Source organism: Falco peregrinus, chromosome 6 (assembly GCF_023634155.1).
Source record: "Falco peregrinus isolate bFalPer1 chromosome 6, bFalPer1.pri, whole genome shotgun sequence".
In the NCBI taxonomy this organism is placed as follows: Eukaryota; Metazoa; Chordata; class Aves; order Falconiformes; family Falconidae; genus Falco; species Falco peregrinus.
The window spans coordinates 57184932-57200858 of NC_073726.1; the positions used below are offsets into that span (position 1 = coordinate 57184932).

The following is a 15927-nucleotide window of genomic DNA, read 5'->3' on the forward strand; positions in this document are numbered from 1 at the left end:
TTCAAGGAGGCACATAGGAGTTGCACAGATCAGAACCAGAAGAGATGTGTTGCACACATCTTTTGGCTTCGGCTTCGTTTCCACACATAAAATTACAGCCTCCCACATTTACCTTGATGTGGAAATCCACTGGGATGGTCCTGGCTCCCACCAGCTTTTTCATGAGATAACTTCTCCAGTCAGTGTACTTGGCATGGATAGCTACATATGCACAGGGAAAAAGCACATCTTTATGACTGAAGGAATTACAGCACCACACTACACTTTTCTTCCTTTTTGAGGAATTGCATTAAAAGGCTTTCTTCACGTTCAGATCCCGTACCTGCTCAGTGCTGCAAGCTTATACCCACAACTGGCTGCAAGAGATCACCGTTATAGAAAGGACCGGGCCAAGCACACACCTAACTCCACCGATTTAGATGTGGAAGCGGTATTAGAGCAAAAACATGTGAGCCATACCAAGCAAATCTCAGCTTGCCAGAATTCTGCTGAACTGCATCCCTCTCCAAATCGCTAGCTGAGCAGGGACCAGAGCCACTGGGTCCCACAGAGACACTGTCCAGGATGTAGGACCAGAAAGTTCCCCCAAAGGTTAAGCCTAGCCACTGTGCGTCAGGAGGAACAGCCACCTGCATTAGCCTCTGTCCATAGGTCTGACACCAGCTCTGCATCCAGCACGCCCAGGGTCAACCACAGTGAGATGCAGAGGGAGCAGGCCAAGCAGTCCCCAGCTTCCCAAAGAGCTAACTGTTCCTTGTAACTCAGAGCACAAATGGAGCTGCAGTCCCACATACAGTGGAAGCACCTGTCCCACTGTGCTAGGCATAAACCAAGGCTCCCCCATGCCCATGCATGTTCCGACCCCTCTCACCCCACTTACTTTGTGGTGGTACCAGGATTTTGCTGTTGATGGCACACCAGCCAATAGGGTGAATATCCACTGTGCCCAAATTGCACCAGAAGTCATGCCCAGCATCATTCTCAAAGCCCTCATATCGTAGAAGGGCCCTGTACCCTGCCAGAACAGAGCAGACAACCACAGGAAGGCATTAGAGGCCAAGAATTGCTCCTCTCCCTGTTGGGCACCACAGGCTTAGTCCCTACAGTGTGGCCTTCAGAGCTCTGCATAAGTTATCAAAGCCTCTCCAGCCATAATCAAGGCAGAACCACCCTCACAAAGAGCCCAGCAACCAGAAGAGGAACCAGATGCTGGTTTCCTCCCACCCCCACACCGTGGCATTTCCTGTTCCAAAATCTCTCAGCAGCTGCAGAGCTTCACAGAGCTGATGTTTTGCTTGACCAGCTACACTCGGCTCTCTAAATCTTCCCTCAGAGGTTAGCCATCCCCAGCTGCCAGAAATTGCATTGGGAGACATACCTACAGTCTGGATGACAGATGCAATCCAGTACACACGGCTGGGGAGCACGGCGTCACTGTTCAGCACTTCCACTTTCATACCTTTCACCACATCATCCCACTGATCAAAGAGCGGCACCTGAACGATTGAGGCAGCAATGATGGGAGAGAGATGTTGACAGAGCAGGGCTTAGACCCTCATTCTAGCTTTCAATGACATGTTTTAGGCAGCTACACTCCCACCTTAGGCACAGGCTTGCATGCCTTAGCCTTCCTATATCTGCCAACAGCTTGAAATGCAGCCAAACTGTCCCAAACATCAGGGAACACTGGGGTGTTCACAGAGGATCCCAAAAGGCAGAACATTGCATAGCAATGCTTAACTACTTCACTGCCAGCTGTCCTATTATCTTGAAGTAGCTGCTGCCATTCCTCTGTGACATCAAAATCTCTAACCATCAACAAAACTGCCACGTCTCCCTGAGCTATCCCCAAGAAAAAGGAAATTTTGTTAGTATTATCACAGATCACAACTCAAAAGGAACATAACAAGTGAGTCTTAATACACAGAGAGGCTGGGGCTGCTATAATACCTAAGAACTGCCATTCTTTCTGTACCTGCCTTGGCTACTTGGCCTGTAAGGACTGCAAAACAATATGACAGGAACCAGACATGCTGGAGGGGCCCACATATGCAGAGTTCCTCCCTGCATTTCACCCTGGGCTGTGCTCACTCACATGAACTGCAAAGGCAACCAGGAGCTTTCTGCTACCTCCCCCACCCTCACCTCTCCCAGTCAGAAATAATTCTGTCCCCAGCCAGTACTGGGACACTACCACCAGCAGTGCTTCTATCAAGTCCCCCTCTGCTTCCTCCCCCAAAACCCCTGGTCCCTCTGTGGGACTCCCATTCTTAGCTGTGAGAAGCCCCAGCTTCTTTCCTCGCATCAGCTGGGGCTCAATAAGCAGCTCCCCAGGCCTCTCCCCACCACTCAGCACAGGAGCACAGGGGAGCTCCATGCATATGACATGCCCCGTGCACACCGCCAGGCACAGCAAAAAACAACTCACGTGTTTGAAGCAGCTGACAGGTGCTGCCTTGAAGCCGTGCTCCTGCAGGTACTTTCCCCAGTCAAAGCCCAATACGAGTGCTATAAGCAGACAGGAGAGCAGAAAATCAGGTGAGATTATAGAAAAGGCACAGAGCACTCGTTCACCTCTGGACTACAGCTTGCAGCCATATTGTGGCCTGCTCTGGGACACAGGGACTCGGCATTCCACTACATTTTCCCTGGTGGGGAACTAGATCCTATGAGCGTGCAGGGACCAGCTCCCGCAAGAGGCACAATATATTATTAATCAGTCCTTACTGTCACTTGCTCTTGAGAAAGGAGGGGCAGGAGGGGCAAGAAAAAGGGTCCAATCCAGCACAGGACTCAAGCACTCCAGGGAGAGTGGAGAATGCATCCTGCCAGTGCTAAACCACTTTGCAGCTTTGACTCTCAGCAGCAACACTGCAGGGTCATATCAGCAGCACTTGCTTCCCCAGAGGGTGCTGGGAAAATCAGAGTGAAGCACTGAGATATTAATCCCACATTTGCTCCTGATCCAAAGCTACAGCTCTGCTCCAGCAGCAGCCTGCTCAGGGCTCAATCCCTGCTGCCATTTCCTGGGGCTCACTTTTGCCCTAACACAGCAGCTTGCCGCTCCTTCAGCTGCACCAACTCAAGTTGATCAGAGTGACTTGGGTTAAATATAAATCCCCGCAGGCAGTGAGGCAGCAAATGGCTGAGAGTAGCAGAACATCTTTAAGTCAGCTTTGCCAGCAGAAGCCAGCAACTCATGAGACTGTGGCTACAGAGCATATGCTCCAGGTCAAGCCGCACGAGGAGTGAGGATGAGGCTGCAACAGTGCATGGGCAGGAACCCACCAGGGCTCTATTAGCACCGGCTGTGAGAGGGAGAGAGATGTGCCCTGTGCCCTGCCAGCCTTTGTTGGACCAATCCACACACATCATTTTAGTACAAGGCAGTATACCAGAGGGGAGGAAGGACTGTAGAGCTTAACGGCTCTTCAGGTGTCTCCATTTCTGTGGCTCCAGCAGCTGCACCGGCTCACAGCTCACCTACACTCACCATCCTGGCCTGTCAGTGTCCCATCTGCCAGCTGCCCTGTGCCTTGAGAATGGAGGAAGGCCCCGATCTTGGCTGACCAGGCTGCCTTATGCAGAACTTTAGCTTTCTTCGTTGGTGGCTTCCCCTACCAAAGAAGGAACATTAGGCCCATTAGTGGCACAGGAGAGGAAGCCAGTCCCTGCAACTGGCCAGCAGGCCATGCATCTCTTCCATGGGGCAATTTTCAGGTCACTACAATTTTTACTAACACTCACAGGAACAAGAAGAAACAGCAGGTAAAATATCAGTGTGTCTTTCCTCAGCTTCTAGGAAGCACCACCTTTCGGCTGTCATGCATTCTTTGGAGACTTCAGGCAGGAAGCCACTGGTAATGGCAGTCTGATCTTTAACTAGAGAGCAACCACCCACCCCTGTGTACAAGCACATCATGCTCCATCCCTAGGGAAGAAGGAAGGGTTTTGACTCACCTGCAGTCTGGCCAGGATGCTGGCCTTCTTGGAGTTTGACGAGTAGCTTCTGGAGCAGGAGACACTGCAGAAACGTTTGGTCTTGGAAAAGAAAGCCTCCCTGGTGCCCACAATCCCACACATCTCGCACACAGCTGAGAGGAGGAAGGCACAAAACAGTGAGCAGTTTAGGGCAGGGTCAGTGCACTATGAGGACAGAGCTGAGCCTAGGTAATCCTCATTAAATATAGCAGCTCCCCCACGTAGCCCAGAAAATGCAGTCTCACTCCAGTGCTGCTCCCAAAGCATACTCAAGGTGCAGTCATACACCCTTCAGCTCCCCCAGCCCCTGCTCTTCCCATCGCACACATGCTTTAGGTAGAACAGGCAGGCAGTGTAGTACCTGGCTCTGAGCCGCTGTCCTCTGTGAGTCGGCTTGTGGACAGCTGGTGCACAGGAGAGGTCGGAAGCTCTCCAGCTTCCCGGTCTGCCGCCTCATCATCACTAGATTCATCCAGACAGGAGCTGCTGTCACTGCCCATGCTGCTGTTGTAGCCCTGGAAGCTCTCATAACCCCCAAAGATGTCCAATTCATCATCGTCCTCATCGTCATCACCTTCCTCCTCCATCCGCTCCAGAGTTTTGTGGCAGAAGGTAGACACCAACTGAAAATAGACATTTTACACCACACCTCACAATAAAACTGCTTTTGTTGCTAGAGAGGGCCCTCTTGGGCTGAGGAGAGGCCTCAGGGTAAGCAATGAGTCCACAAAACAACCCCAAAGGCAGGAGTTTGAATCCCTAGCTGGGAAGCTATTACTCCTGCAGCTGGTTCCTTTACAGGCTGCATTCTGCTTCCCAAGAGGAAACAAACACCCACAGAGCTGTAGCTACAAAGAATTTGAGGAATGTGGAAAGAATGCAGGGAACTACATTGCCATCCTGACAGGGAAGACTGTGTCCTTCCTGGCACCGTCTCTCCCAACACAATTGCACAGCAGTGTAGACACCATCAAGATTAAAGCCACCACAAGCTTCCAGTGCAGAGCACAAAGCTGCACGCTCTAGCTACCATAGCTCGCAAGACCAGCACAGCTTGGATGTCAGCAGGACAAACTCGACCCTGGAGAAAGTTCGTGTTCTTTGGAAACTGCATAGTCCATAGCTGACCTCAGTTCAGAAGCTGCATCAGCAGGATGACAGAACAACGTTTGTTAAGAGTTTTTGCCTACAGCCAGATGTCTCCACAACTAAACATCATCACTAGCTCTTTACACTTGCTGTTACAGCAAGAGAGCAGAGAGGCAGCGACTGAAGAAATCCAGCGGCTGTTTCTCAAACTAGAAGAATCTTGAACCAGGCTCCAAATAAGTGCAAAAGGAGCTGGGGAGTTTCATTAGCAACTCATGAAAGAGCAGCAAGAAGTCAGCATCAGCACAGAGAGTGATGGAACAGAAAGGCAGATTGGAACAGCCACACCAGGATACAGTTGTTCATCCCAGTGGGCAACAACAAAACATCAGCAGCAAGTCCATCACCTTCCAGTGCCAAATTCCCTCTGATCCCTAGCTCCTGGGAAACAAAGAGGAAGATCAGACTTCATTTGCTGCTCTGTCCCCACATCCTCCCTGGCTTTCACACAAAACAGACCAAAGGTACCCAGGTTGTTCCCTGAAGACAGATTTGCTCTGCTGCAGATCCACATCCTCAGCCAGCATTCCTGATGTCTGAAAGGCCTGAACTCCTCAAAAAAAGCGTATTCATGTCTTTCTCACCCCTATCTGGGGGTGCACCTTCCTTCAGCTCGTAGGAAGTGAGTATCTTGTCCAGTTTGGGGCTCCCCAGTTCAAGAGAGACAGGGAACTACTGGAGAGGATCCAGCAGCGGGCTATGATGATGATGAGGGGACTGGAGCATCTCCCTTATGAGGAAAGGCTGAGAGAGCTGGGCCTGCTTAGCCTGGAGAAGAGAAAACTGAGAGGGGATCTTATCATTGTCTACAAATATCTTAATGGTGACTGTCAAAGAGGACGGGGCCAGGTTCTTTTCAGTGGTGCCCTGCAATAGAACAAAGGGCAACAGGCACAAACTGAAACACAAATAGTTCCATCTGAATATGAGGAAAAACTTCTTCTGAGGGTGACAGAGCACTGGAACAGGCTGCCCAGAGGGGTTGTGGAGTCTCCTTCTCTGGAGACATTCAAAACCTGCCTGGACATGATTCTGTGCAACCTGCTGTAGATGAACCTGCTTTAGCAGGGGGTTGGACTAGATGATCTCCAGAGATCCCTTCCAGCCCCGAGCATTCTGTGATGTTTTGGATCGTTACTCTTCCACCAAACGCGAATAAACTGGCGGACATGTTACAAGTTCCCTGGGCTGACAAGCAAGTTCAGCACCACCCGGAGTCTCCTTAGAGAGGCGAGGGGACGCAGAGGCCCGTCCCGCCCAGGCCAGCCCGCTCATGCCCTCGAGCACCAGCCGGCCCCCGGCAGCGGGGCGGACGGCCACGGCGGGCACTACAACACGGCGGCCAGGAGGGAGCGGCCCGGCCTCCCTCGCCCCCTCCCGGCTGCGGGCAGCCGTTACCCCGGTACCACACCGCAGCCGTTAACTCGCTAACACAGCCCGGGCCTGGCGCCCTCCCTCAGGGCACGGGGCGGCCCAGCCCGCGCCCCAAGGCTTTCCCCAGCACCCTGCGGCCCCGGCCCCCGCCGCGGCTCACCCTCACCTCCCCGCGCTCCTGCTCCATGGCCGCCCGCACGCCGCCAGCCCGCTTCACGCGCGGGGGGCACGTCCCCCCTCAGCGACGCATCTGATTGGCGGGAGCCGGGAAAAGGGAGCCAATCCTCGACGAGCTTGTTCTCGCCGCGCTCCCCGCGGGGCACCACGGGAGCTGTAGTTCTTTACCCGCCACGGTGGCGGCACGGAGCCGCCATTGGCGTTGGCGGCGGCTCCAGCCCGGGGCCGAGCTCCGCTCCCGGCTCCCCGGGCTCGGCGCCGGTCAGTGCGGGCGCGCCCCGGCCGTTCTCTCAGTCCCGGATGCTTATGTAAACAACAAATTGTAAAATCTCCAAAGCCAACAAAGCCCCGAACCCCAGCCCCGCGGCCAGGTTGGATGCCTGGGAACTATCGGCATGTGGGTGGGATTGTGGCATCCCTGAAGCGACACAAGTCCCACGGAGATGCATAGCCAGAGTCTTAAATATCTTAAATGCAACCGAGAATGCACACAGCTTCCTAGAACCCTTGGAAAGCAGGCAAGGATTTGGTTGTAGATGGAATGCCTTTAGCATGGCAGGTACCCACCGTCACACCAGCAATGCCTTTGTCCCACACCGCTGACATAACCAGCGTGTCACCCAGGCCCGGGGACTGTCAGTGGATGCTGGTTAAGTGCCGTCAGCCAAGCAAAGGACAGAGGACTTGCCTGTTCCCACCCTGCGCTGCCGTGTCCAAGAATCACACAGTAAATAACCCACACGAGTTAATGCTGCTGCTCCCCACGTCCTCAAATGATCAGTCTCAGCAATTTCATGCATAAATAGGTATTTTATTTAGCAATGCAAAAGAGGCCTTGAACTGTTCACTGTGCTATGCAATTGGGTTTTGAATTTTTACACATACAATAGCTTCTTCATAGTATAAGTGCTTCTCTCCCTTTTGGCTTTTTTTTCCCCTGTGGAAAAGTAGTGTGGTCTTTGTGGAACTGGCTGCAGCATCCCTCAACCCAGCTCATTATCAAGAATAAACAAGAAGCATCTCACCCTATGTCTCTTGTATTGATTCTGCTTTACTCAAAAGGTAAGTCCCTTGGAGTTAGTTGTATATCTCATTCTACCCTTTTTATTATGTCATCACCTTCATTGTGTTGACATTGTGAAAAGAAAAAAGAAGACACACACACACCCCTGCACTGAACATTCCTACTCTGCACAGAATTTGTAAGTGAGCAGCTAAACAAGTAACGTGTGAAGCACACACACAGTTCCTCTCACACATACAGCACAGCCTTAGTTGCAGGCAACAGTAAAGCAGCACAGAAAAGGTTCATTCCAAAGGCTTATCCATGTTACAGACACACATGGATTGCTTTTCTAGACTCCAGAATCCAAAGGCTCTAACAAGAGAGTACAGCCTGTCAATCTGAATGCAAAGGAGTGTCACTATCAGTGTGACCAATGCTGAGGGTAGAGACTGCGGTCACAGCCTAATTACAGAGGGACAGCAGTGGGGACCTTGCAAAACCTACTGCACGCAACTTCATCAGCAAATTTCCATAGTGTCGTGGTCCTCCAGGTTCAGGTTTTCCAAACAGTCCTCCAGCACTGTTAAAAACAGCAAATTGCTTTTAAAGTGTTTACATAATGTAGTTGATAATGAAATAAATTATAAAGGCTGTTTTTCCCTCGCTGCATGAAAGACAACAAGGCTGTTTCCAGAAAAAGACACAGATAAAAAATTAAAGGTTCATTAAAACTTTCTACTGCAATAATCTTTCATGTAACACATTATGACCTATTGCTGACCTGCTTAGGTCACAGACAGGCTGGCTCAAGGCTTCTTGAAAGCTTAAGGAAAAATGACTTTGTGTTGACACAGAACTGGCTTTAATACAGTCCCCATCCCATGGCTGGCTGTTTGTCATTGCAGTTCTAACTAAACCCTTTCAATAAATAATAGTACTTAAACAATTTCATTTTAATTTGAATCAAATTCAAATTGATTAAGGAGTACTTATATTCTCTTTAATAATAAAAAAATTGTTATTAATCATAGTATCTTTGTCAAGCCAGCTCCTTTTGTTAGCGATATAACAGCACTGATAATCTCAAGAAACCAAAACCCAAAACTTAAGACTTCACTTTTCCTATCTCCTTCCCTACTGCTGCTGTGGGCCTGCTCTCTTGTTTTGATGCCATCCAAAATGAAAATTTTAGAAAAAACATTTGAAAAAGGCTGCTGTCAGGTGAAAGCACAGAAGGCATCCAGGATGCAATGGGAGAGATTATTCCTGCAGGACAGAGGCCAGACTGCTCTCTTGGAGCTGGTGGACACAGGCACTCAGCTCCAAGTTGTGCATCAGTGATTGTTAAAAACTTAAGGTATGAAATGTTAAAAAGAAAAAGAAAAAAGGGGGAAGTGTAGAGGAATGAAGCTAGGTTAATCAGAATTGATAATATACAACTGTGGGCTGGCTTCAGGGGCAGCGGGTTGGCTGATATAGATAAGGTGCAGCTATGGCTGGTTAAGTTAAGAGGTTGGGCAGCCGAGGAGGAGAGAGCAGACAAGGAAGAGAGAGCAGACAAGGAAGAGAGAGGAGGAAGAAGAAGAAGAGGAGGAGGAGAAGAAGAAGAAGAAGAAGAAGAAGAGAGAGAAGAGAGCACGTGTCCTGGGTGAGAAGAGACTAGGAGAAGGCAGCAGAGGGACTGGCATGAAGAGTATGCTGGTATGAGATGGTAAAAGACCTTGTTGCAGCTGGTAAGTTTGGAGAGTGCTGCGACACATCTAGAGAAGCTTTTTGTATTTCAGCACCAGCTCTGTCACCACAGCTTCCTTCAGGAGCACTGGCACGCTGGCTCTTTGTGCTTGTCTACCAGGACTGTCCTCTTGCCCATGCTCTGGGGTGGGGAGCAAATGCTCCAGGTCCCCAGGCTTCATAAATTCACCTGCTGCTCCTCCACAGCCTCCTTTTTTAGTTTTCTACACTCTGTCATTTCAAAAAGCTTATAAGAATCCTGGCAGTCCAAAGGCCTAGTTTCACTTCCAGCTCCAAGTGGCAGCCATTCTGGTTACAGGGCCAGTCTCCAAAATCTTGACTGCAGTGGGAAGTGGCACATGGCTTTAGTAATGCTTTTCCTTTCACTTCCCATGCTCACGCCATAAGAACTATCTCACCTGCTGCAATTCCCTTCTTAGCCACCAGCTCCTAATAATGAAACTATAGTCAAAAGTCTACACTCTCCATGCTTGGCTTTTCTACATTAAGCTTCAGCTCCACATCCCGCAAGTGCTTTTCAACCCCATCTCACTGGATCTTCTTATCAGCACTACAAGGAGTGCCCAATAAAAACACAGAGACCAAAAAGAGTGTGTCTACTAAAAAACAAATACAAACAAAAGAAACAGAGAAGCATTTTGCTTCAGAAAAAAGGATGACATTCCTTTCAACCTTTCAAGGCCTTAACTATACCATTTTGGAGCTCCTAGAAATTAACTTATCTGTAAAACACTCTAATGCACAGTAGAAAACTGTATTATTTTAACCTAATTGTTTTAAGACAGCTCTCAAGACCCTTCCCCTCCCTATTTTTTTTTTTTTTTTAGAAGTTGTACATACTGGAAGGCAAAGTTTTAGCAGTATACAAGTCACATGCAACCTATGAGGAACAATCATGTCATTAACAACTCTACTCTACCCAACAGCCTTTTCCTGAGTAACTCGGGAGTAGTAGCGTTTCCTTTGGCACTGAAACAGCGCATCAAGCTGCAGCCTGCAACCAGCTGCTGCTTTCCTCTGCAGCCTCTCAGGTCCTTCATCATAGAATCCCTGTGCAGCACTTATTCCATACACAAGCCTGTCATAGGGCATATAGGCAGGATCACTGCAATCCCATACAAGCCTGTGATAAAGCTCTACCAGCTCATCTTTCCTCTTTTCCATTAAAAAAAACACAAGCAACTCAAGCAAAGAGCTGGGGGTGAGAAAAATTCCTGTGACAGTCTCAAGCCATCATAATTAGATTTAATGCTTATAAAGGTCACCTCATTTGACACCAGCGATAGGTTAGAATTAACTGCACTTCAAATTAAAATGCTTATGTAGTCTTTGGTGATTTTCCAATAAGCCACTCAGACAACTTACATCTATGTGAGTCCACATGACAGGAATCTGAGAGAAAGTCTGTTATTTACTACTTTTCCTTTTAAAAACCAACATTACATATCTGAGATACAACTGTAAAATGCTGTAGTCTGAGTGACAAGGAAGTACACTTGAGCACAAGCATTCCCCATGCATGCATTTCCAATTAAAAACTCCTTAAAAGCCCGAAACTTGCACTACAGTACAATTATAAAGCTACAAAAGAACATCAAATAAAATGCTTTGGAAAATTGGTTCTCAAAAAAAATAAAGTATCATTTTTCCAAAGAAAATACTCTTCCCAGAGAACTTTTCCAAGAGAAGGCATCTGGCCCTCTACTGTTCCCATTCCACTGAGAAACTTGCTATCTCAAGTCTAAAATACTGCAAAGCCATTCCTTTTTCAAGTTAACTGGCTGTATTAAGCTAGTAGGTAAAGAAAATTTGCATTAGATATAGCACAGGAAGGTTTCTTGTAGTTTGTATTTTAACACTGTCGCGACGGAGGGAAGACGCAGTCACTCAATATGAGTGATCAGCAGACTTCGTTTATTGAACCTTACAGTCACCTTTTATGCCTTTTTATAATTAGCTCATACATATTACAAAAGTTAAGCTCATTATTGGTTAGTTGCCTAAATATCAAGCCCGCCCCTAGTTTCTCTTCTGTAGTTATCTGTTCCCACCTGCAACATTCTTTTCCCACCGAAATCTTCCTGTTATTGTGTAACAAGAACAGCCAAAGACAGTGTATTTTTGCTTTACTTCAGGTAAACTGAGAGTGATGCGCATTTTTGTCCAGCCAGCTGGACTATGTCTATGAGACCTTTTTCAGCTAGCCAGTTACCCACATAACACCAGCAGATAAACTTACTCATAGGATTCATAGGGCGCAGACCCTGGGGTGACTGTCCTTGTTGCTGATTCTTCACTTGCGCCTGGGGCTGTGTCTGCATCTGGTTCCCTTGATAGGTCAGTCCGAGGGCTGCGTAGGCTCTCTCAATGGAGCTGGGGTCTATCTGACTGGTAGTGTTTATGCTGGGCGTTGTCTGCTGCCCCACACCCACAGAGCCAGTATTTGCAAGTCCTACTGCAGCTCCGCCCAGCAGCGCTGGAAGAGACACGCCAAGTTAATCAGGACAGCAGGACGTAGCCAAAGAGGTCGGTGAAAACAGGGAAAGAACATAAAGAATGCACTGGCTGTTCGGAACTAAAACATCTCCTTCTAGGAGCGTGCCGAGAAGAGGCCACGCCTGGGAAACTTGTCGTGAAACAGGGAGACAAGTTTCAACCCAACCAGCTATTCCAACAACATGCTGTTTCCCTTTGAGCTACTGAGAGGAAATCCCACTCCAAGTATTTAGGACACATCTGCTTGCTTCAAACTGAAAACAGAGGCACACTATGTCACAGAGGCCAGAGACAGAAGGGTACATACACCTCTTCAGCAGCCACTGTAATGCTTTTTTTCTTCTTGGTTTTAACAAGAAACACCATGGCTCACATTAGTTAGAGAAAAGCCCAAAATAACATTAAGAAAGGAGAAAAAAAAACCATACAGGTAACACAATAATAAAAATCCTGTCACAGATTTTTGGCAGGAAGACCAAAGGGACACAAAGAGAAGGGAAGAGAGACATCTGATGCAAAAAAAGGGTGAAGACAGAAGCAAATATCATCAGGGGTGAAGTGACACAACCCTCTGTGTGTTATGCACATCTGCCTCCAGAACCTGGCCTGCTGGAAGAGGTAGTAGTGAGAAGCCTACCATTTGGAGAGAGCTAGGATGTGTTCACCCTTAACGCTCTCCTGCTAGGAAAATCCAATAAAGCTCGAAAGCTTCCATAAACACTAGCTATCAGAGACAGAAAAATACTGCGTGACTCTAAAGTAAGAGGAAAATCATGTTACATGTTCCCAGGTTCAAGAGGATCATCACTGTCACCTGGGTGCAAGAAAATTAACTCCCAACATGCATTTTATGGTTTATCCAATACACAGAATTCCCCAGCAGACTTACATTGTTGATTTCTTTTGTCCCCAGCATTTTTGAGAGGCAAACATACAGGACAGTCATGTCTCGTACAATTCTTCCAGTGCGAGATGATTTGTCGGGAAGATGCGCAATGTGCCACTGAAAAAGGAAGAATGAAAAAAATTTACAAAATACTGCCAGTATCTCCACATGGTCAACACAAACTGGACAGGGGACAACTGTTTCTCTCTGGGCACACATCTATATCAACACAGGTCAGTGAAGTATTACTTGAAGTAGTTCAGCACTAACTAGCTCTGAAAACATAGCTAGACTCCTTTAAGTACTATTGGCTCAACTAGAGCTTATTTGAATGCTCTGTTATACACCCAAGCCTCCGTCACCCTGGCTCAAAGGACACCACCATACACATCAAGCAGACTACACAAAGCAACTGATACGCCAACAATTTATTGGCACAATCCAGACAAGCCCAGGCTACCAGAAACGTAGCATACATTTTCCTTAGATACTAAGATAGACTAAGAGTTCAACGTGCCAGTAGTAGCTTAATCCCTGGCTAGCTATTGATTTGCGTCTTCCATTTAAGGGGATACAAGTAGACTCCTACTTGCAGATTCCTGCTTTGTGTCTACCCTTATCAGAAGGCACCATCCAAAGGACCTTACAGTGAGTTACGAAGTTAAGCAAAAGATCCTCACTCATCTCTTTGTGCTAGCTTGTCCCATCTAACTCGCATAAACTTTAAAGGCTCAGAGGTTGTTTATGATTTCCATTCTTAAGGAGACAGATAGGTTAAAAAAAATTCTACTTCCTGAGCCATCCACTAGTTCTCCATCTCCTTCCAAGAGATGTTCTCGTCCTGCAAATGTTGACCACCTCTATATAACCACTCCTCCACTTACCCTGGCAAGATTTGCCCGCCTGACAATGTGTCATATGGTTCAGGACATTCTTCATGGTTCGGCAATGAGGGAGGTTGCACTGTCGCACCTCCCCGTTGGCCTGTTCTCGCCGCTGACACTTATGAGCGTGCAAGAGGAGAACGAGTTGCTGCTGAATGAGTTTGCGTTTTTCTGGATCCGCTGTTGGTGCTCCAGACCCCATTCCTTGAGAAGCTGCTGGCCCCATCCCAGCTTGCTGAACTTGGGGAGCCTGCTGTTGGCCCTGAGAAAGTGGAAAGGAAATTCCCAGAATTAAATCTATTTTTGAGAATAATCCGTTCAGCAAGTAAACAGCAACAACAAAAATCGAAGAAGAGAAGCAACTACTACATTCTGTGATTAAGGGAATAGCCCACCTATCTGTAGTTCTGGATGACTCATTAAACATACCCCTTAGTAACCGTACTGGCAATAATTATCTTGCTAGCCACAATTTCCTCCCCATATCACTCTCCTGGTCCTAGCTCTTGCCTTATCAAAGACCAGCAGAACTTTGCACAGGCTTACAAGTTAATTTGTGGTGCTAGACCAACCAGAAAATATTAATAGCACTTTGACCTCAAATCTCCTCCTCATTCTGGAGCCTCAAAAGTTACATTAATGGAAGTAAGCACCTTTTAGAGTGAATGGTTTTCCCTCTATTTCATCATAAGGTGCCCCAACTTGACTGCTCCTACAAAAGCAGAACAAAGGGGAAGTTCTGGGAACCTTTTTCCATCAGGAAACTTGCATGTAGGCATTCAAAGCAAGCATCTCCTAGTCTCTCCTAGAGATGAAGCACAACTTCAGTTCTACAGCACGTATTGTCCTGATGTCAACATCTAGTACTACTCCTGTACTTCTGTTTACTTCTTCAGACTCCTTTGCATATTTCTTCCAGGTGACATTTGAGGATTACTCAGCACAGAAGAGGGGCTTCAGAGACTCTGTGTTGCTTGCATCACTTCAGTTCAACAGCCTTCAGTTTCTAACAGACTCTTCACAGAGGATTTTAGAGGATGTTTCTGGAGAGCTCCAGATTTTTCGGGCTCAGCTACCTGCATTTCTAAACCACAGCTCTCCTGTAGCTTTTCAATACTAGTACTAGCCTTCCATTTTACAAGGAGACTTCACCAATTACTCAGTCTCCTCAGGGTTTGTAGACGTTCCAATATGACTGTAACTTCCTTATTTGCAGCCTGTCATTCTAAACGACAACTGAGATAGTAGCAACTTTTTATTCCTAGGTTCTGCTGGGTAGCAGCTCAACTACAGAAGAGTTACATGCTCTGTTCTGAATACAAGCTTGACAGCTAGGGTTCTGAACAGCAAGTTTTGGCTGCCTCTTTATTGGTTCATAACAACCAACTAGAGTTCCAACTTGCTAGTTTTCCAATGTTCATGCTCAGCTTAAAGAAATCAAGTAAAACTCACAGAACTGAGCTCTTTTTAATTCAAAGGTACAGAATTTACCTGGAAATAGGTTTTCAGTAGAGCTATTAAGATCAAGAGATTGGGCCTCCTGGGGTGTGGGGTGGAATGTGAAGCTATATTCAGAAACGTTAATTTGGTGTCCCCCCCCCCGCCCCCCCCAAAAAAAAAAAAAAAAAGCAAGCATGTAGGGGGAAAAGAGGTAGGACATGTTGCATGTCATACCCCTAACCGATTTAAGCTTCTAAAATAATGCAAAAACAAACATAGCAACACCAAAGCGTATTGTTACACTTTGGTTTACTACAACATTTCTGGAGACACCTTTCATTGCGCTTACCATGTTAGGCATTCCTGCCCCAGGAACTGGCTTCTTGTCCATTGGAAACTGTGGTAAGCTATTCTGCAGTCCAGCTTTATTTTGCATCTGAGGCCCAAGTCCACTGGCTCCAATCTGCTGCCCAGTATTCTGACTATATGGCTGGCCATAAGGGCTAGGGTTGCTCATCATTCCCATCTAGGAATTAAAATGTTAAGATGTCCAAGTAAGATAGCTTAAGTTCACAATGGAAAAGGTGAATGAATACTTCAGAGAAGCAAGAGCCATCACAGCCACGAACCAGAACGGCAATGCAATACTGACCCACATGCTTCCCCTGCTCCTTTATGCGCCTGTATTTACCCATCACACAACCTGACAGCTCCTCAGTGAAGGCTACTTACCAACTTTGAGGTCAGCCATCAGAATTGGCCTGATTATTTCTTTATAAAAG

At 47.4% G+C, this 15927-nt stretch overlaps 1 protein-coding gene across 4 annotated transcripts in view; it reads right to left on the reverse strand.

Annotated features, from left to right (window-relative positions):
• The window catches only part of L3MBTL2 (L3MBTL histone methyl-lysine binding protein 2), a 28459-nt gene extending 12779 nt beyond the window's left edge, over positions 1–15680 (reverse strand). For 2 of the 4 annotated variants that reach the window (XM_055808259.1, XM_055808257.1), the window contains exons 1-8: positions 6665–6735; positions 4343–4604; positions 3961–4094; positions 3494–3617; positions 2429–2508; positions 1379–1496; positions 881–1015; positions 113–201 (exon numbers count right to left, since the gene is read on the reverse strand). In XM_055808259.1, the coding sequence (XP_055664234.1) occupies positions 113–201; positions 881–1015; positions 1379–1496; positions 2429–2508; positions 3494–3617; positions 3961–4094; positions 4343–4604; positions 6665–6691 (969 nt within the window). In that variant the 5' untranslated portion in view covers positions 6692–6735. Of the gene's footprint in view, positions 1–112; positions 202–880; positions 1016–1378; positions 1497–2428; positions 2509–3493; positions 3618–3960; positions 4095–4342; positions 4605–6664; positions 6754–11678; positions 11916–12824; positions 12939–13705; positions 13968–15494 lie in introns of those variants that run through there. The other 2 variants (XM_013299129.3, XM_055808258.1) reach the window with 2 other exon arrangements.
• Positions 15681–15927: the final 247 nt, after the last annotated feature.